At 50.1% G+C, this 20,114-nt stretch overlaps 1 protein-coding gene and 1 long non-coding RNA gene across 2 annotated transcripts; one reads left to right on the plus strand and one right to left on the minus strand.

Moving 5' to 3' along the window:
- The first annotated feature begins 6,355 nt into the window (after nucleotides 1-6,355).
- HSPB8 (heat shock protein family B (small) member 8) lies at nucleotides 6,356-20,079 on the plus strand. The gene is given in 4 exon segments (XM_007079634.3): nucleotides 6,356-7,214; nucleotides 13,377-13,440; nucleotides 19,080-19,147; nucleotides 19,150-20,079. Coding segments are annotated over 4 exon segments (588 nt in total). The 5' UTR covers nucleotides 6,356-6,847; the 3' UTR covers nucleotides 19,239-20,079.
- LOC107179399 lies at nucleotides 7,928-11,250 on the minus strand. Its single transcript, XR_006209862.1, has 3 exons — nucleotides 11,111-11,250; nucleotides 9,832-10,050; nucleotides 7,928-8,166 (listed from the first exon to the last, which is right to left on the minus strand). It is a non-coding gene; the product is annotated as an uncharacterized LOC107179399 (long non-coding RNA).
- Nucleotides 20,080-20,114: the final 35 nt, after the last annotated feature.

Below are 20,114 nucleotides of genomic sequence, written 5' to 3' on the forward strand. Positions count from 1 at the left end.
AAGGTAGCCAGGAGCCTCAATTTGCTTCATGAAACTTTTGTAGCAACTAAAATTGTTTTAACTGTTGACTGATGATTTGCTTATCGATAGGCATGAGAACACAGACTTGTGTCTCATGTCTAGCCCCTAGTCTAGTGCTTTGCACGTAAGAACTTAGTAAATATGTGATGAATCAATACATGAATAAATGAATGAATGGAGTCTCCCCACTCCCCTGTGTCTGCTCCTCCACACATGGTCAACGATCACCATCACCAACTCGCGGTTGCCCGTGTCTTACAACCAGACGGGGAGTCTGATGTGCCCTCTCCTCTCCTCCAGTCCAATCCCTCAGCCAAAATGTTTCTGCTTCTTTAATACATCATGGATTATGTCCACCCTCTATCTCTCCTCAGCCAACAACCCAACCCAAGCCACCATCTTCCCAGGACCCTACAACAGCCTCTTCTCTGGTCTCCCTGGAGTTTTGTCCCCCAGTGCCCTCTCCACAAGTAGCAGGTGATTTTCCTAGAACTCATCATACCACTCTCCTTCTCCAAATAGTTCAGTGGGTCCTCAAAATGCTCAGGACAAAGCCTAACTCTTAAACGGGGTCCAGAAGGCCCTACATCATCTGGCCCATGTCCACCTCCCCAACCATTTCCCCCCTCATGATCCATGCCAATTACCCAGTGAGATAGGTAGGTACTTCTGACATCCCCCTTTTACAGATGACAAGGCAGAGGTTCAGAGAGGCTAGGCCACTGGCCCAGAGCAGCCGATCTGGGTCTGTTCAGGTTCCTACCCCCAGGCTTCACTATCTTTCTTAAGCAGTAAGTACCAACACTGTTACTTCTTTAAAAAAACAAAAAACAAAAAACAAAAAGCCTGGTTAGTTGAGGTACTATTTCCCCCGGCTGCAGAATGACTATTTGGGCTGTGAAAGGGGATTTCAAAAGCCCTGATAAAGGCCCAGGAATAAGTAGAGGTTCCCTGAGAGCCCTTGGCTAGGGATGTCCCTCTTTGAAGATGGGTGGAGAGGGGGTTGCGTGAAGCCTCTCCTCCCACAGCTGACCCCTGACTCCCTTCTCCCAGGGACATATGCAGCTAAGAGGAGCTCCCATTGAGTCCACTGAGCCCTTGGCTCCGAGAAGCTTTCACCCTGGTAACACATAAGGATCTCTCTGGTTGACACAGAGATGGCTTGTCCCAGGCAGCCACCAGGCTTCCAAATATCAGTGGGTTCCTGGTGTCACTTGTTCTACCGAGAACGTCTGAAGGGCCCAAAGAAGTTTCCAGAGAAGGAGGCCCAACGAGAAGGTGGAGGGAGAGGTGGGCTGGTGAACTGTGGTCTTTCGGGTCCCTTATGGGTTTGGACAGCGCTTGCTCTGGCCATTCAGTGGGGACCACATAGCATAGCCCACTGGACAGCGAAGCATACAGGCTTAGCAATCAGCACACATCTGCCTCTGTGCCTTCAGTTTTCAACAGAAAACGGGGTTAACAATATACTACTATCTCACAGGGTTGTCATAAGGAATGACAGAGGTAAGGTAGGGTCTTTAGTGGAGCTTGGCATGTAAGAGTTCTCCAGCAATGGTGGAGATCATTACTATTTTGTTGTTTGGGGAGCTGTTATCCACAGGCTCATGTGGTGGTGCGGAGCACGGACTCTGGAGCCAGACTGCCTGGATTTGAGTATCAGCTCTGCTACTTTGTAGCTGTGTGAGTTCGTGCGAGTAATTTAACCTCTCTGTGCCTCAATATTGGTGCCTCAATATTGTCGTCTGTGAACAGGGATAATAATACCTATCTTAAAGCAATTTGGATGAGGATCAAATAAATCAGTTTATGCAAAAGACAACTATTACAAAATGTTAAATAAGTATTATTATTATTATTACTTGCAGAGGTGGTCAGAGGAAGCGATCCCTGTGTTCTGTATAGAGCGTGTTTGTGAGACTTGTCATGCATTTCTGCCCAGAGCCACACATACACCGTCATGGGGGGCTTAGTTGGCTTGTGCTCCGTATCTGGCCTCGGGATCAGAATTGGCCCTTCTGTTCCTGACGCCAAGGGGGATTAACTTGCCTCACCTTCTCGAGCCAGACCAGGCTGGTCCCCTGGAATGGATCAGGGCGGGAAGAGAAACGTGCACAGGCCCAGGCTCCTAAGATTGTGAGACAGGATAAGAGACACAGAGAAAAAACCCAGCTTGCTCAGGACTGCACTTAGGCAAACTTCATGACTAACCAGAGATCACACATGGGTAGTGTATATATTGCCTTGGCGGGAATAGTCGGAAGCCTCACCCGAGGGGAGGACATGCTGCCCAGGACCCTCAGTCGGGACTCCAGCGGGGGCTGTTCACCGAGGGGCTCCCCCAGCCAGAGGTTGGATGTTGCAAGTACCCGATTTGATGTGTTAACCCTTCTCTGTTCTTCTCTATACTCTCCCCCTCTTTATGTTTACTCGAATTATTTAATTCCATATATTCCCTTTCCCGTATAAGTAATAAAACTTTCCTCCACAAAACAGAAAGCGTGGCTATCATGAATTACTGTTATTCAGAACATTCTGGAAAGAATTTTGGACATAATAGTAACAGGAAGCTAGAGATGAATAAATAAGCATTAGCTGTGTAGGATTATGAGGGCATTGACTTGGGTAGGGAGGGACCACGTGGGTTGTTTATTTATTTCATTTATTAATCATCTTGTTTTTGCCCGGGCATTTGGCCAAGGAAAGAGCACGGGGCTTGAAGTTCAGACACAGCTGGGTTTAGAACCCACAAGCTGGTGGCCTTGGACAAGTTCCCTCCTGTGCTGAACCTCAGTGTCCTCATCTGTCAGATGGAGATGATGATGGTATGAACTTCTGGGAGGGGGGCTGTGGTGAGGAATAAATAAATAGCACGCTTGGAAAGCATTCCACTGGGTGCTGGCACCTTCTAGGCACTCTGGAAATTTTAGCCCTATTCTAATGCTGTTATTGCATACAGGGTCTGCCACATGTGAGCCAGGCAATTGTGACACTGGGTCGCTAACGGGACATCACCTGCTTGGCAAGACCTGCCGAGCTCCTACAACGTACCGGGCACCCTTCCAGGCACCGGGGATGCTGCTGCGAGCAAGACACCCGAGGGTCCTGCCCCCGTGGAGCCGAACGTGCTGGAAATTCCATCGGGGGTCTGAGAAAGGGAATGGAAAAAGACACGAGCATACACCTCTCCTATTTGCTGCAGGTGTGCTGGGCTCCTGGGGCGTCCAACGGAGGGAACTCTGACGTGGGTCTTTCTCCATCTGGAGCCTGAATGCGGCAGGCCGCCAGGATCTGCGCCCACGCCTGGTGTGAGCCTAGAACGGCAGGGCCAATTCTGATCCCGAGGTGGGTCTGTGAGCTCCAGACCCCTATAACTGTAGAGAAAACACTAAGCAAAAATGACATCCAGAAAGCCAGGCCTTTGAGGGAGCCACAGGGCCGCCCCCCTGCAGGCCCTACAGACCCAACCCCCTGTAGAGTTAGGGCTCAGGGGTGGTGAGGCTGGGTGGGACGGTGTGGGGGGGTGGCTGGAAATACCTAGGGGAGGACGGAACGTGGAGTCTTGCTGCCATGGAAAGGCAGCACAGGAAGAGCACAGAATTGTGTCTGCATCCTGGCACTTCCCGTGTGACTTGAGGCAGCTACTGCTCCTTCCTGGGCCCCTGTTTCCGGGCTGCAGGGTGATGTCACCCTCCCCCTGGGCTGTTTGAGAATGAACTGCAGTCCTTCCCATGTGAAAGCTCTAAGAGGAAAGTAGCCAAGAAAACACTTGTTCTGGGACCCGGGGTCGAATATTGCCCCCAACCCCTGCCCCAATACTCACACACGTGTGCGCACACACACACACACACACAGTCCACAGGGTCTTTCCTTCCCAGAGAGAGCCAGCCTGGGGGCCCCCTCCCCTACCTGGCTTCTCCTGGTCCTGGCCCCATGTTTTCATCTGGCTGATGACAGCCTGTAGGGCTTACTGACTCCTCTCCAGGAGGCTAGGTCAGCAGGATGAGCAGCTGCCTCCCTCCTCAGCTTCCCAAAACGGAAGGCTGGCCTGACCCAGAAACGTAGTGAGAATCTGGGGGCGGGGGCTGGGGGAGGGAGCACATACAGCAGGCATGTGGGAGGATCACTGGACAAGACCAGGGGTTCCCAAGTCCCACTGTGTGGCCTTCGGCAAGGGGCTTCACCTCTCTGAGCCATGAGGGTCCACTGAGGTCATGAATAAAGTGCTGGGCACATGGTCTGGTACACAGTCAGTGCTCAGTTAAATGTAAGCCATGACGGTGATTATAAACCGTAGTACAGCAGAGGGGTCAAGAGCCAAACTGCCTAGGTTCGAATCCCAGCTCTGCCACTTAACTGGGTGTGTAGACAAGGGTGAGTCGTGCAATCTCACTGAGGCTTGGTTCTCTCAGCAATAAAATGGGGATCATAAAAGTCCTTTCCTTATAGGGCTATAGGGGGATCGCATGTGTTAATATACATAAATTTTAAGTGCTTAGAACAGAACCTGGAGCGTGGAAAGTGCTGGATAAATGCTAATGTTTGCTATTTCTGTTTTCTAGCTGCACACCCTCCCTCCTCTCCTGCTGGCAGCATCCTTGAAATGAGAAGGTGGATGAAGGCTCTTGTGGGAAGGAGGCCTAGAGAGGAAGGAGTAGGAGGGTCTTCTAGAACACACCCATCAGCAGACTCACCCATAAATAAACACATAAACACACTAAGCGCTCCACCTGCTCAAATCCACACACGAACGGCTGGGGACCAAGCCACCCACCCAGAAACCTCACCCTGGCCCCGGCCCAGGTCCCAGGCAGCTCCGGCTTTCTTCTCTGGGTCACACAGTGATTCTCCCCGTTCTGGCCTCAGAGCCAGCCAGCCAGCCTCGCCCCTGCTGTAATTATAGGTGCGCTGAGGCTTCTGTGCCCGGCCATGACGTCAGCCTCAAGCTTCTAGCCTGATGATCTCACCAGAGTCAAGTGGGGACCCAGTCACTTGGGATGGGGGAGCGGGGGCACCTCAGCCTTCCTCTCTCTGCTAGTGGGGGAAGGAGGGTGGGGTCTCAACCAGTCAGCTCAGCACAGACCCTGGTCCCCCCCACCCCAAGCCCTGTCACCTGGCAGCTGTGTGCATACCAGCAAAATGGGGGTGGTGATAACATCCCCGATGTTGTGACGGTTCAACGGGTTGGCACGTGCTCGCCACAGAAGCATAAGAGGAGGCCAAAAATGATGGTAACTGTTGCTCTCCATAGTATTATTTTTAGCAAACGGCCTCATGCAGGCACTGCTGAACATCAAAACGATTTCTCAACCAATGACTCATTGAATTCCTTAACACCCCCACCCCACCCCACCCCACCCCACCCCAGGAGGAAGGCAGGGCTGAGACCCTGAAGCCCACGGGGGAGGGAGGGAGTGGGGGAGAAGGGCATGCCCAACTGCCCACCTGTTGTTGGGGACAGATCAAAGTCAGAACCCAAGCTCAAGGGGCTGTTAGGTAGAAGGACGGTTTACAAATTCGTTCTCCAAGCTATGGGGGAGGGGCAGGGAAGTCTAGAACAGGTCCTCTGTGGGCTCCCTGTGTCAGACCAGACCGCCTGCCTGGGTACAGCACCTTCTGATAATTATCATTATTAACAGTCATGCGGGGCTCCCATTGGCTAACACTTCCTGTGATAGTTTCCTCATCTGTAAAATGGGGACAGTGGCACTCCCCTTACCTCCCGGGATTGGTGGTGCCGTTGAAGCCGGTTTAATATTTGGAAAGCACGTAGAACAGGACCCAGCATACAGCAAGCATCATGCAATGGAGAACTCCAAACTGAATATGCGAAAGTGTCCGTCTGCTAAATGTTTAAGGATGGTTACCTCACGTGTTCCTCATGACACATCCATGCAGTGGCTGGCTATGGGGTCCATTTTACAGCTGGGAAAACTGACAGCTCACAGGTGGCTGGGGAATAATGTTACTGCTCTCAGAGGACACTGAAGGCAAGTAAGTGACCACGCCGGGTTGTAAGTGGGCATTGCGGCCCAAAGCCACCTGCCTTCAAATGCACTGGGCTCCCAACCCTCTCCCCTCCTTCTGCAGGAGGCAGCAGGCTCTGGGGAAGGTATTACCGAGGGTGACCTGAGCCCTTAGCAGGCAGAGGGTTATTAATAGCCGGCCTTTGCACTGAGAGTGGGGAGGCGGCTCCGGGAGCGAGCCCTGGGAGAGGGGGCGGAGCTGAGCCCAGCGCGGCGGGGGGGGGGGGGGGGGGGGGGGGGGGGGAGGAGAGTGTCCGACTGGCTGGCTGAACTCGGCCCCTCCCCTACCCCTGGGAGCCCAGCTGTTCCCTCAGCGGATTCTCAGGGGCTGGTTCATCACCTCCGAATACTCCTGTGACAGGAGGCGCTCGAAAAACCCGCCTCCAGCCCCAAGCAGCAATAAATAGAAGGCTCTCAGCCCTGAAGAAGCAAGGAGAAGTTTCTAGGCCTGCGTCCCTGGGTTTATTAAGCTCCTGACTCTCCTCTAGACAGCTCAGTGGCTCTGGCTGAGAGCCTGGACAGTCTGGGAGGACAGTGACTGGCGGATCTCTGGTGAGGCAGAGCGGAGAGGGGCCCTCTGGAATTCTGCTGGACCAGCTGGTGGTAGCCTTTGGAGTGTCTTTGGGGGCAGGGATCCCAGCCGGGTGCACACCCTCTGTCCTTGGCAGTGGATGGTTCAGCATTTTCTGAAGCAGAAAAATAAGCTTGGAGGGCCAACCCACCCACATCACCTTGCTGGGTGACCTTGGGCAGGTGGCTCCCTCTCTCTGAGCCTCCGTTTCCCCTCCAGCTCAGCAGCCATGGCTGATGGTCAGATGCCCTTCTCCTGCCATCTCCCAAGCCGCCTGCGCAGAGACCCCTTCCGAGACTCTTCCCTCCCCTCGCGCCTGCTGGATGATGACTTTGGCATGGACCCCTTCCCGGACGACTTGACTGCCTCTTGGCGCAACTGGGCCCTGCCTCGATTCTCCCCGGCATGGCCTGGAACCCTAAGGTCAGGCATGGTGCCTCGGGGGCCCACGGCTGCAGCCAGGTTCGGGGTACCTGCTGAGGGCAGGAGCCCCCCACCCTTCCCTGGGGAGCCCTGGAAAGTGTGTGTTAACGTGCACAGCTTTAAGCCAGAGGAGCTGATGGTGAAGACCAAGGACGGTTACGTGGAGGTGTCTGGTGAGTGAGGGGCAGGAGTGAGAGAGAACCCGGGAGAAGGGTGTAGGCCTCAGCCCCGGGAATGGCCAAGAGAATGTTTGTTCCCTTAGAGGGTGAGCTGTGACAGCGTGACACAGGTGACTTCAGGGCTCAGGAATGCAGGCCACAGAAGTTATCTTTGTGGAAAAGCTGTCCTCTCCCTGGCTTCCAGGAGACACCTCAACCTGACCCAGTGGCTGGGGCCTTTGAGGGCTGAATCTATCAGTCAGAGCACAGTCAGGGAAGTAGAAACCACGTCACAGGTTTTGACAGAGAAAAAAATTAATAGAAAGGGTAAGTCAAACAGATAGAGAAGAAATACAAAGACAAGGACGAGATGGGGCACAGTGTCACAGCACAGTCTAGAAGAGTGTGTCAAGTGCTATGCTACGATAGAGCTAATGATCAGCGCAGGTTTCAAGAGGAATGGGGCCCCTTGTTCCAGATAAGGGCGCTGAGGCCTGACAGTCACTATGAGGATACTAACTGGGACCTTGATTGAGCATTTACTCTCCGCTAGGCACCGCACTCCGCCCTTTACCTGCATCTCAGTGAAGGCAACCAGAGGAGGTGGGGCCTGTTTGTCTCCTCTTTTCACAGATGAGGAAACTGAGGCACAGAAAGCTGAAAGTAACTTGTCCAAGGCCGCCCGGATTCAAACTCAGGCTGTCTTGGGAATTGGGAGGCCAGAAGAGATTTGATGATTTATTGAGCACCTACTAGGTACCAAAAACTGGACTAAGACTCTTAGATTCCTTCTTCCAAGTAATCCTCACTCCGGCCCTGAGAAGCAGGGCTGTCTGCTCCCATTTCCCAGCTGAGGAGGCTGAGGCCCAAGCAGAACTTGTCCGAGGTCACGCCATGAGTCAGCAGCAGGAAAAGTCTAGGCCTGCCCAGGACGCCAGGCCCGGGGTCCTTGCCGCCACATCCCAGCCTGGGAGAAAGGAGGAGGAGACAGGAGACTCAGTCCCTGCTGGGCAGGGGAACAGCTTTCTCTCTCTTCCCTCCCAATTAACGCTCCATTAAAAAGAGTGTGTTCCCGGCACAGGCTGGCAGGCCAGAGAATCAATAAAAGCCATTGCAAGGCAGGCTGGGCGGATACAAGCCCTGGCGGGGGCAGGCGGCGTGTAGGGGGAGTTTTCAAAGCCTCACAGGGCGGAATTGTAAACATCAGAGGCTCTGCCGGGGGTGGTAGGCCAGGAGACACGCTGGGGCCATGTGCGGATGGAGGGGTTCAGCCAGGGCGTTCCGAGTTGGCTGGTGGCCAGGCCTGAGTTCTGAAAGTGGCTGTGCCACACTAACCAGCAGGATGCTCAGAATGTTTATCTTTCCCGTGCTGTGTTTCCTTATCTGGAAATCGGGGTTCTGGTGCATGAGGATTGTTGTATTAAATGAGCTGACGGGGGTCAAGTGCGGACAAGGGTTCAGTATTGTTATTGCTGTGATGCTGCTGTTATTAAAATGCTGGGCACAGAGCAAGGCCCCAGTACACCATAAATCGTAGATGTTCTTTGAGACCTGGGTTCAAATCCCGACACTGCCCGATGGAAGACTGCTCAGAAAGTCTTCTCACTGTTCTGAGCCTCAGTTGCCTTATCTGCAGAATGGGGATCATGATAATATCTGTCCTGCAGATCTGTAGGGAAGATTAAACGTGAGCTGACAATATATGATAATAAATGCAGAGAGTCTGTAAACTGGAGCTAATAATAGTGTCTGCCTGGCACTCTGTAAACGATTATTATCACCACCTCTCCCGTCTCTGGTTTTCATTCGGACTCCAGAGTCTTCCACCCTTGGTTGGAGGTGTCCCCGTGCCCTCTGGCCCCTCCAGGAGACCCCTGAAGTATATCTCCCCCATTCTCTTCCTTTCTACGTGCTTCTTTAAAAAAAATTTTTTTTTTTAATGTTTATTTATTTTTGAGAGAGACAGAGTGTGGGAGGGGGAGGGACAGAGAGAGAGGGAGACACAGAATCAGAGGCAGGCTCCAGTCTCTGAGCCGTCAGCACAGAGCCCAATGCGGGGCTCGAACTCATGAACCGTGAGATCACGCCCTGAGCTCAAGTCAGGTGCTTAACTGACTGAGCCAGCCAGGTGCCCTTCTAGATGCTTCTTAACAGGTGGGTTCTGGCAGCTCCAGGCTGAGACCTCAGCTAAGCACCTTACTAATGCAGTGGCACTGAATGAGGCTTTGAGTGGATCATGGAACCTCAGTTTCCATGTTTGTAAAATGGGGTGGTTGGGTGCTTCAATAAGACAGACAAAGCCTTTTTAGGTTGTAAAATGCTCCATAGGTATGTACTTAGCACCCTCAGCTTGACAGAATCCAAATCCCCTGAAAGTACCTATAGAGACTCTCATAAAATGGATATGAAGTCAGATTGATATCAGGGTTCCGTTTAAAATCAGCTCCAATCTTTTATCCTATATCTCATAATGACAGACCTATTCTTCTTCAAGCACTCGGTGTAGGCACTGTGCTAAATGCCTACAAATGTTGGCTCCCAGGTTCCTCATGTGGACTTGCAAGGAAATATAGGTAGGTTTGTGACACCCACTTTACAAGGAGGAAATTGAGGCTCAGAGAGAGTCACTCACCTGAGATCCCTTGGTCCTCCATGGCAACGTCTGAAATTCAAAGCCAGGCCTGCTGAGACAGTTCCGAGTCAGAATGGCTGGATTTTCTTCTGATTATGCGGCCTTGGGCAAATCCTCCCACGTCTTGGGCTTCAGTTTTACTGTTGGCCTTAGGTCTTAGGAGGAGTTGAACTAAATCAGCATTTGCCAAACAGTACATTTTAAGATACCACGAGGCACCTGAGAAATGGAAGGAAGGCGGTACAGATTTTTAAAAGGTGCCAGAGGAAACAAAATTGTAAACAGGTCTCCTTACTGCAGGACTTATCAGAGCTTTGATTTGCTACATTAATGTAGTTTATGGCTCTCTGGAGACAGCCCTGTCTTATCTGACCATATATGAGTGTATAGTTCCAGGCAAGTGTTTGGAAAATGCTAGACTAGATGCTTTCCATGATGCTTATACACCCCAACTCGCACCCTGCAGCCCGCAGCCAAGAAATGTTCTCTTCATGGGCCACTGGGCCCAGCCCTTGCCAAGAAGAAACTGGAAAACCCAGAGGCCTTATTCCCACCCCCTCTCCTTAATCCCAGGGCCTCTGCCTCCCCTGGAAACAGCACCTTCTTTCTTTAGCTGGGCCAATGGCTTTCCCTGAAGTGCTGACCCCTGCTTCTTGGCACCTACACTTCTCTGAGGCATGTTGAAAAAATAGCAGCTGTGAGGGGCCTCTGGCTTGCCCTGCCTCCAGATGAGTTCTTTTTTTAAAAAAAGAATCATAATTACTTTTTTCTGTTTACGAAAATAAAATATTTCCACGGTAGAAAACATAGCTAGGAAAGCAAAATAAGAAATTAAAAATCACTCATAATCCTTAAGCTGCCCCAATAAATAGATATTCAAATAATATGCAAATAGAAGCTTCAAGATGAGCCTCTGGTAGCAGCATCCACTTTCAACCAGGCTCCTCTTTATGGAAATCTTGGAGCTGCCCCTGCTCAGAGATCCTCCCCTCCCCAACCCCAATACCCTATTTTCAGGGCCTGGACAGGGAAGCTTAGCCTTTCAGGAGTAGTCCTTTCTCCAAACATCAAAAGAAGCCACAAGCCTTCGCCTTCACACGATATTTTTACCACTTACAAAGCAGTCCTGTGACTCATTTTCATTTGCTACTCACAGCAACCCCCAAATTAGGAAGCTATTGTCACCCCCATTTTAGAGAAGAATAAACTGAGGCTCAGAGAAGAGTAGAGATGGGCTAGAAAGTGTTAGAGCAGAGACTGAAATCCAAAACCCAAATACCTTTGCTCCAGCACTCCAAGCTGTGTGACCTTGGGCATATCACTTAACCTCTCTGAGCTTCCGTTCTCCATCCACAGAATGGTAATAATGAGAGTCCCTGCTTTCTAAGGTTGTCACAAAAATTAAAGGAGTCGCTATTAGTAAGGGGCTGGGACAGTGGCTCACACCAAGAAAGCGCTGTATAAGAGTTTGTTGTTGCTTATTATTCCCAGGACACCAGCGGTGCAAAAGGGCTGAGTCAGAGGCATTGGCCAGTCCCCAGGGGAAGCAGGCCTCTCTGGAGGCCCAGGCTCTGGGGGGGAGGGTGTCAGAGAACAGACAGTGCTCCTCGGCCACAGGCCCGGTTAGGGCTGGACAGTTGGCACTCACGGATTTGGCGGGCCCAAATCAACTCTCCCGGGGGCAGCGCGTTCAAAGCATAGCATGTTCTGGGTACCCAGACCCTGCAGTTAAACAACGAATTCCTATCAGTGGACCCCTTTCCACCCAGCCCGTGAGAGAATAAATTGATGCAACCTTTCCTAAGGGCAATCTGGCAATACAGAGCAAGTCTCAGAAATTCTAGAACTTAGAATTTATCCTAAAGATGTCATCAGGCCAGATGCAAAGATCCAGCTGTAAGAACGTGTGGTGCCGTGAGGTTCTCTCTAAGGTCAGATACCGTCTCACTGCCCAAAAAGCCAGGGATTGGCTAAATGAACTTAGGGATCCCTACAGCGGAACGCCGCGCAGCCGTTAAAGAAATCACGTTGCCGAAGAATATTTGGCAAGACGTGGAGAAATGATTATAATGTGTTGGCAAGAGATAACAGTTTTGAGCATAATGCGCAATATGATCCCATTTCCTAAAATCTGCGATATGTATCTATCCTATATAACACTTATGTCCATACAAAGAAAAGTCTGGAGCGTATACAAAAAATGTGGTCTTGTCGCAGTGATGGGAGGACAGGTAGTTTTGATCATTTATTTCGGCGTTTTCTACATTTTCTAGCATACACATGTATTATCTTACAGTCAGAGCAAAGTCAGTAATAAAGAAATTAGGAATAATGAAGAAACAATTGATAACATAATCGCCTATAAATCGTCAGTTTTTTTAAGACTGGGGCTGCCAAAAAAAAAAAAAAAATCCCACGAGGTTATTTACACTCTGGATTCCACAGCCTCTCAGAAGGGTGTCCCCGTGGAAATGAGGGTTCTTGGCCTGGGAATGTGGCCCCACAGATGAGGAACAAATAAAGATAGGAGCTGAAAGGCTCCACCCTGCCCTAATCCGGTTTGTTTAAAGAGAAGTTAGAGACTCTCCCCATTAAAAAAATTAATAAAAAAGGAGTAAGGAGCAGTCAATAGGCTCAGAAGTTGCTATGTAAATTGAAGGTGATAGCCAGTTTGGGCCCAAACCTTCTTATCTTTTCTCTTCCTCAGGTAAGAAAACAGCCCCACCCCTGCTACCCTCTAGAAGGTGGGGCAGGTGGAATTTCAAATCTGTGGTGTCTAAGGTGTCATTTCTTAAAGAAAGCCCTCTTTCAAGAGTCTGGGTGGGTTTTTTCTGTTTTGTTTGTTTGTTTGTTTGTTTTAGCAGATTGAAACATTATTTCCAGGCAGTTCATCCAGTTTTAGGTAGAGATAATGTGGCTCAAAGAGCTAATTTCAGGCTGGAACAGGCAGAGGGGCATCAGACCCGCAGCCCTCGGTGTAGACTCAGAGGGAGCTGGTTCAGAGCTAAGGCCTGCCATACACCTGCTGGGTGATCTTGTTCCCATCACTGGACCTCAGTTTCCACATCAGTAACCAAGGGGGAAAGAAGCCCACCTTCAGAGCTAGGAAAGACTGTGCGTCGTAAAGTCAACTGGGTGGCAGACTAGGGCTCAGCATGTGACCCCACTTCTTTTCTACCACCCCTCCTGGGATGTTAGCTTCAGGGTTTGACTGGCTGGTTAGGGGAAAGGGCCCAGAGGCAAGACTTAAAAGATACAACATGTGGTTCAGTTTCCGTGATTTCCTAAATCTAACTTGTAATTGCCTACAAACCACCGTCTAGGCCTCCTGTCTGGTCCGTCGTCTTAGTTCATCTTTACGACAGCCTCGGCTCAGGGGGGTCCGTTTAGTAGACGAGGGACCAGAGAGGCTCAGAAAACTGGTGTCTCTGACCCCAAGTCAAACGGCGAGGCAGGGGCAGGGGCAGGATTCGAACCCAAGTCTGAGTCCTGACCAAAGTCTGGGGGACATCGATGCTTACGCGTGGCATTCCACTCTCTTCTAGGCAAACATGAAGAGAAGCAGCAAGAAGGTGGCATCGTTTCCAAGAACTTCACGAAGAAAATCCAGTAAGTGCCCTGGCGGCGTGGGTTCCAGGGTGAGGGTGGAGGAGTGGGTAGGGCCTGGGACCCAAGATCCGGAGCGTCTCCATCTTGGGCATCTCTCTTTCCAGACGAGCCCCAGTGAGGGAATTGAACCCTCACACCTAAAGGGGAGAAAGTGTCACAGCAAACCTGCCGTAGGGTCCCGGAAGAGGTTACGTAGATCATGCCGTCACACCTGGGCTCAGTGCCCCGCGAGGCGGGAAGTTAACAATGTCACTTTACAGATGAAGAGCCCGAGAATTAGAGAAGCAAAATGATTTGTCTGTGATTCCGTGAAAATCGAGGCACTCACCCCGTGGCACGCTTGAGGGAGGATCGCCACCACCATCAAGAAAGACCCTCCCTTGGTGCCCGAGTGCCCAGTGGATTCTTTCAAAGGGTGCCTGCTCTAAGTGTCCCAACGCAGGAGAGGGTACGCCTTCCCTACGGTATCCACAAGAATGAAGGCCGAACTTGTCCTGACATTGCTGTTTCCTCCTGGGAGGGGTTTGGAGGCTGAGAGGTTGGGACATGTGAAGGGTGGGTTTCGCTGAGGGCTGTGGGAAGGGCTGAGCCGGGGGAATCATGGGAGCGGCCGGAAGACCACCAGGCTGGGCCAGTGAATCGAAGCCACACCGGGGCCCTAAGGGCGATGCCTGTAGGGAAGGAGACGACAGCCGGGTGCTGCTGGTAAACACCTCTTCCCTGTACTCAGCAGTTGTCCACTGCGTGCACTCTGGCTCCAAAGCCCTGTCCCAGTCAATGCCTTTAATCTTTGCAGCGGGCAGAAGAGACATTACCCTCCTTGTTTGCCGGGGAAACTAAATTCCCAGAGGTGTAAGGGGCTACCTAAGGTCCTTACAGTTAGAATTTAGCCCCAAACCGATCCCTGAACTCGGTTCAGTGCTCGTGCCCCGGAGCAAAGGATGCCCTTTCTTCACCCGTAAAAGGGATGGGGGTGGGTCTTGATTCCGGAATCCACCGACTGAAAATGAAATGAGATCAGAGCACAGCCACCAGCACCCAGCTGGTCCTCATAAGTGGCAGGCTATTATTACTATCATTGGTGTGGTTATGGAGTCTCAACTCCACCCTCGGCCCTGGCAAAAATGTCCTGGTCTGGAGAGATTGCACCAGCTGAATTCTGAGGCTTCCTTCAGCTTGGGGATTCTGCAGTCCTGTCTCTCCTGCCGTGTGCCCATTCCTGACCCGCCCGGCGCCTCTGAGTTCTTAGAAGCCCATGGACACTTCCCAGTAAGGCAAACAGCTAACTGTTTCTCTTTACGCTCGCTGGCTCGCCTGCCATCCCCAAGACCCACACCTCCTCCTGGTACAGCAGCCAGATCACACACTGCTGAGGGCGGGGGGGGGGAAGAAGGGGGGACAAGTGTGGGGGAGCTGATGTTTCTTTGAAGAGACTCAAATAAGGTCTCAGGATGGAGTCACTGACAGGGCAACTCCGTGGAAGGGACTGAGCTGGAAAGAAGTCAGCGGGTTAATCATCTTTTAAAAACGTGGATTTCCCCATCTCTGATGCCTCCGGGAAAACAGCTTGCTGGGGTGATTTGACCAATGGAAATGTTTAAAGTTTCTCAAGGCACAGGCTGCTATTCGGCTGGGGTCCAGCAGCCGAGCTGAGCTTCTTGTTATAATATTGGGCTAGCCATTGTCTTGAGCCCCACAAGTGCCCTCCCTAGCCAACCTGGCCTTCCTGACCCTGTCCCTGGGATCCTCTGAGCCTCCCCACATGCCAACAACAGGGGGTCCCCAGGACCCTCCTCCATCACTATGCCATGTATCCATCCATTCTGTCTGGTCATTGTCCAGCTGTGCCAGTTGCTAAATATTTTGAAGCTCACCTCTGGGTATAGGGAGACCTGGCTCCATGATAAAGAAAGTGGGTAACTTAGAACAACCAGCTGAACTGCTCTGAGCTTCTGTCCCCGTGTTTCCTCTGGACCAAGTTGTGATGGGGAATGAGAACATGTGTGTCAAACATTCAGCACAGGGTAAAGACTCAGTGTTCAGTCTGTGAGGACTAATATTATTTTAAAAACTCTGCAAGGCTGGAGTCACATGAGAGCAGCTGGGACCTCCCGGGACCCCCTGGCTCTGCCCAGGCTCTAGACACCAAAGATGGCCCTGGCCCACTCTCAGGAGGCTCCATTGACTCTCCCCGGAAAAACTCTGGTCATCAGAGAACAGGGGGAAGTTCCTTCAGCCAGAATGAGATCCTTGGAGTTTTCCACCCAGGCAGGATGCTACAGCTGTTTGCCTTAGCCATGACTAGGAAATTCGTCCCAACACATCCATCCCCATGTGAAAGGTGCCATGTTGATTGGATGAGGGGGTGCAGGAGAGATCTTGTGGGTTGGGAGCAGGGCAAGACTGTAGATGGGATCTTTCCATAGCCAACTTGAATGTAAGGACAGGAAGCAGGGGACGCAGGAAGTCATTGATGGAGGATGCTCAGAGTCAAAGCAAACTTTAGGTCCCTGCTCTCCATCTTCCCAGGTATCTGTTTTGCTATTTACTGACACCTGTAATGTGTCAAGAGCCATAAGAGGGGTATAGGTGTAATATTATTTCACCTGTAAAAGAATCCTGTGGAGCCAGTGTTATTAAGTCCATCTTGTGGATGAGAAAACTGATGTTCAGAGGGATGTTGGAATTCCACAAAGGTCACACAGCTAGTGATGAACCAGGTCTGGAATTCAAACACAGATCTCCCCACCTTCAAAGCCTATGACCTTCCTGCCCAGGTAGGGGAAACCGGATTGCAGTCATTTGAAGACCATCTTCAACTACTCTCTGCTTTATGTGTTTACATGCCCATATTATTAGTTGCTTAAGACTTCTTTCCTTTTTGATCAGGTTGCTTTTGAGAAAGTTAAAGTACCACCACTAATATGTTCACTGAAGAAGGCAGTCATAAAACAAACCCAATGAAAGAAAAATGTGGATAAGTTCCAACTAGATAGCATTACCTGCTTAAGGGTTTAAGCCTTAGATCAGCTCTGTCTGTGTTAAAAAGCGACAATAGCAAGGGATAGAGGCTAACAGCTTTAAAGATCATGGCAACACTTAGCTGAGATGTTCATTCGGATGCAAATAGAAGGATTGAGAGAGAATGGAAGAAGAATAATTTTCCCACCATGGTGGTTCAACATATAGGTCACCTGGTGAGAGACCTTGAACAAGTCTATTTTTATCTCTGGGTCTCAGTTTCCCCATATGTAATATGAGAGCACTGTCCTGAACAATCAAGAAGATTCTTTTAGGTTCAGACATTTTTTAGTTTGGTGATACCACAATGTGTGCTAAAATATTCACAGCCATCCAGGTTCCCATTTAAATGGTCAGTGACCGTAGTAACAATGTAGAGGCTAACATTTATTGAGCACTTAGGGTATGCCAGGCACTGGGCTAAGCCCTTCGCTTTCATTATCCCATGTAATTCTCCCAGACAGAAACTGTTAACCCACTTTTCATATAAGGACGTAGGTTCAGAGAGGCTAGATCACCAGTCCAAGGTCACACAGCAAGAGTCAGAATTCAAACTCAGATCTGCCTGCCTGCAAGGGCCATGCTCTGGACCATGGCTGCCCTGCCCCATTGCACCAGGTATGCTACGGGTTAGCATGTAAATAGTTAAACGGAGTCGGCCCATCCCCGGCAGTGGGAGGGAGGTCCAGACTTTTGGCCTTGTCTGTGCTTCAAGTTTGACTTGGTGCCTGCCCAAGTTCCCTCTTTTTCTTCCATCCTTCCCAGAAAGCCCCTTGTTAATCTCCGTGGCTCTAATTTGGCAGGAGTCTCCTGGGTAGATTCCACTCATGTGGCTACATGTTGCTACTCACAGAGAAAACTCCCCAGCCCCTTCAGGAAGGATCCTGCCCTGGCCAGGAACGGATCTGCCTCATTTCTTGGTTCTGTCATCAAAACCCCTGCGTTTATAACAGGCAGAGTCATCCTGGACCAATGGAAAGATCTATGCTGATTGACCCTCCTAGCTTCCCTACCATAATCCTTTTCTCAAAAGTCTGGTGCCAGAGGACGCAGTAGAGCAGAGCATCATGGGTTTGGAGACCAAGATTCCAATTCCATTTCCATATGCTTCTTACCAGCAGCGTGACCTTGGGCAAATCACTTCACGTCTCTGTCCTCAATTTCCTTGTCTGTAAATCGGGACAGTGAGGGAACTTGCCTGGTGGGATTATTGTTAACAACTAAATGAGATGATATGCAGGTGAAGGTCATAGTTTCCATCATCTTTATTTATAATGGCATCCCAGCGAGGCCATGAACATGTTCTCACAATACCAGTAGTTTGATGAAGGAACCATGTCTCAAGATTGCCTCATTTACCCAAAACGATCCAAAAAATTATAATATATAGCTTCAGAACTGGAACCAGAGTTGGATTCAGAAATCCTGTCTTTGATGTTCTCACTCACTGAACATGTCACTTGATTTCCCCAAGTCTCTGTTAAATGTTTTATGCAACAGGCATATTAATTCCTACCTATTAGCCATTGGAGGATCATTATAAAGTTCTAGCCAGGTAATGCCTATAAATGTGTTTTGAGAACAAAGCAATTATGACCTGCCAAGAGCTACTTCAGATGTGACCCAAATCAAGGCTCATTCTTTTTTTTTTTTTTTTAAGTTTATTTATTTACTTTGAGACAGAGAGAGAGAGAGCACAAGCAGGTGAGGGGCAGAGAGAAGAAAAGACAGAATCCCAAGTAGGCTTCCCACTATCAGCACAGAGCCAAATGTGTGGCTTGAACTTACAAACTGTGAGATCATGACCTGAGCTGAGATCAAGAGTCGGACGCTTAACCAACTGAGCCACCCAGGCACCCCTCAAGGCTCATTCTAAGCATCATAGAGTAGCTTACTGTGCGACCATCCTGTTCCATCATTAATTCACCAATAACGCGTTCTCAGCAGGCACATGGCAGATGAAAATGTGTTGCCTGCTGTGACACCTTACCTATGTTCTACAAAGGGAGGGGAGTGGTGGCCATTTCTGCCAGCAGCCGGTCCATTGTGAGTAGAGGGACCTCAACCAAGGATCAAATATCTGGGCCCCAGGGACCTTTTAGGTTACTGTTCGAACACCACTTTACCATTTGCAAAGCATGTTCAGACTCTGTCTCACTTCAAATACTATACAGTTTTAATATTCCTGTCTCCGTTTGCAGATGAGGAAATTAACTCAGAGCAATTGAGTGACCTTCCCAAGATCATACAGCTAGAAAAGGGCAGAGCCAGGATTCAAACCCAGCGTTGTATGCCCTAAGAGCCCAAATTCATATCAGAAACATTTTCTTTTGGGGCGTCTGGGTGGCTCAGTCGGTTAAGCATCCGACTCTTGGTTTCAACTTAGGTCATGATCTCACGGTTCGTGAGTTTGAGCCCCACGTGGGGCTCTGAGCTGACAGTGCGGAACCTGCTTGGGATTCTCTCTCTCCCTCGGCCCCTCCCTTGCTCACGCTGTCTCTCACTCTCTCTCTCAAAATAAATAAAGTTAAGAAAACTTTTCTTTCAAGTGAAAAAAAGAATGTTTAAGCCATATTAACAATAATACATGAATAGTATCTCGTGCTTCTTTCTCCTAGGCTTCCTGCAGAGGTGGATCCTGTGACAGTTTTTGCCTCGCTTTCCCCAGAGGGCCTGCTGATCATCGAAGCCCCCAGGTCCCCCCTTACTCACCATTTGGAGAGAGCAGTTTCAACAACGAGCTTCCCCAAGACAGCCAGGAAGTCACCTGTTCCTGAGACCCCAGTCTTGGCCCATCTTTATCCCTCCCCAACTGCAGGGCTTCTCTGTATTCCAGAGTACATTACTTTAGCTGAATTCATAGATTTAGTGACTAAAATGTTAGGGGTGGGGGTGGACTGACCACGGACTCCCTGGATAGTGTAGTAGTAGGTTTTTCCACAGGACGGTACAATTGGCAGGGTCCTGCTCAATTGCATTAGGCCAAAATGCTGGGAGATTGTTTCTTTACCTTTTCTATCATGATGAAGATGTTGCACATTCTATAGTTGCAGAACAGATAGAAGGGGACATGACATTTCACACTGTATCTTACCTTGCAGCTAATGCAAAAGGTTGCTTTTATCTGGGGACCTCCCTGTCACCCAGATTCCTATTCTGGGCTCCTGGTTTCCATGCCTGCTCCATGGTTTGGTTGACGGAGCCCACTGGCTCACCCCACTGTGTTTCTGCAGCCCTGGTCTGCAAAGGGGTATAGATAGGTCTTACATCCCCATATGGGATTTATCCAACAGCCACATGAAAACAGTGCCTTCTGCTCTTCACCCAGGCATTTGTAGCATGTTCCCAAGTTGGCACTCCCTGAGGACTCTGGAAACCGATGTATTCTCTGGCTAGAGTCTCCCCTTTCTCGTGCCTCCTATGTCCAATTTGGGATTTTTACAGAGGGGGCTGTCTCCAAACAGCTCCACCAGGAACCAAGCAAAGGCCAGACAGACTGGCAGGCAGGCTAGTGGTATTGTGTATATGAGTGAGATGTGTGTGTCATTGTTATTTGAATTGTGCTGTTGTTTAGGGGGGAATTAACAGTAAATAATAATAATAAAAAAAAGGAGCTGATGTTCTTAGCTTTGTGTGCTTCTTTTGGTGACAAA

The sequence above is a fragment of the Panthera tigris genome, chromosome D3 (assembly GCF_018350195.1).
Source record: "Panthera tigris isolate Pti1 chromosome D3, P.tigris_Pti1_mat1.1, whole genome shotgun sequence".
Classification (NCBI taxonomy): domain Eukaryota; kingdom Metazoa; phylum Chordata; class Mammalia; order Carnivora; family Felidae; genus Panthera; species Panthera tigris.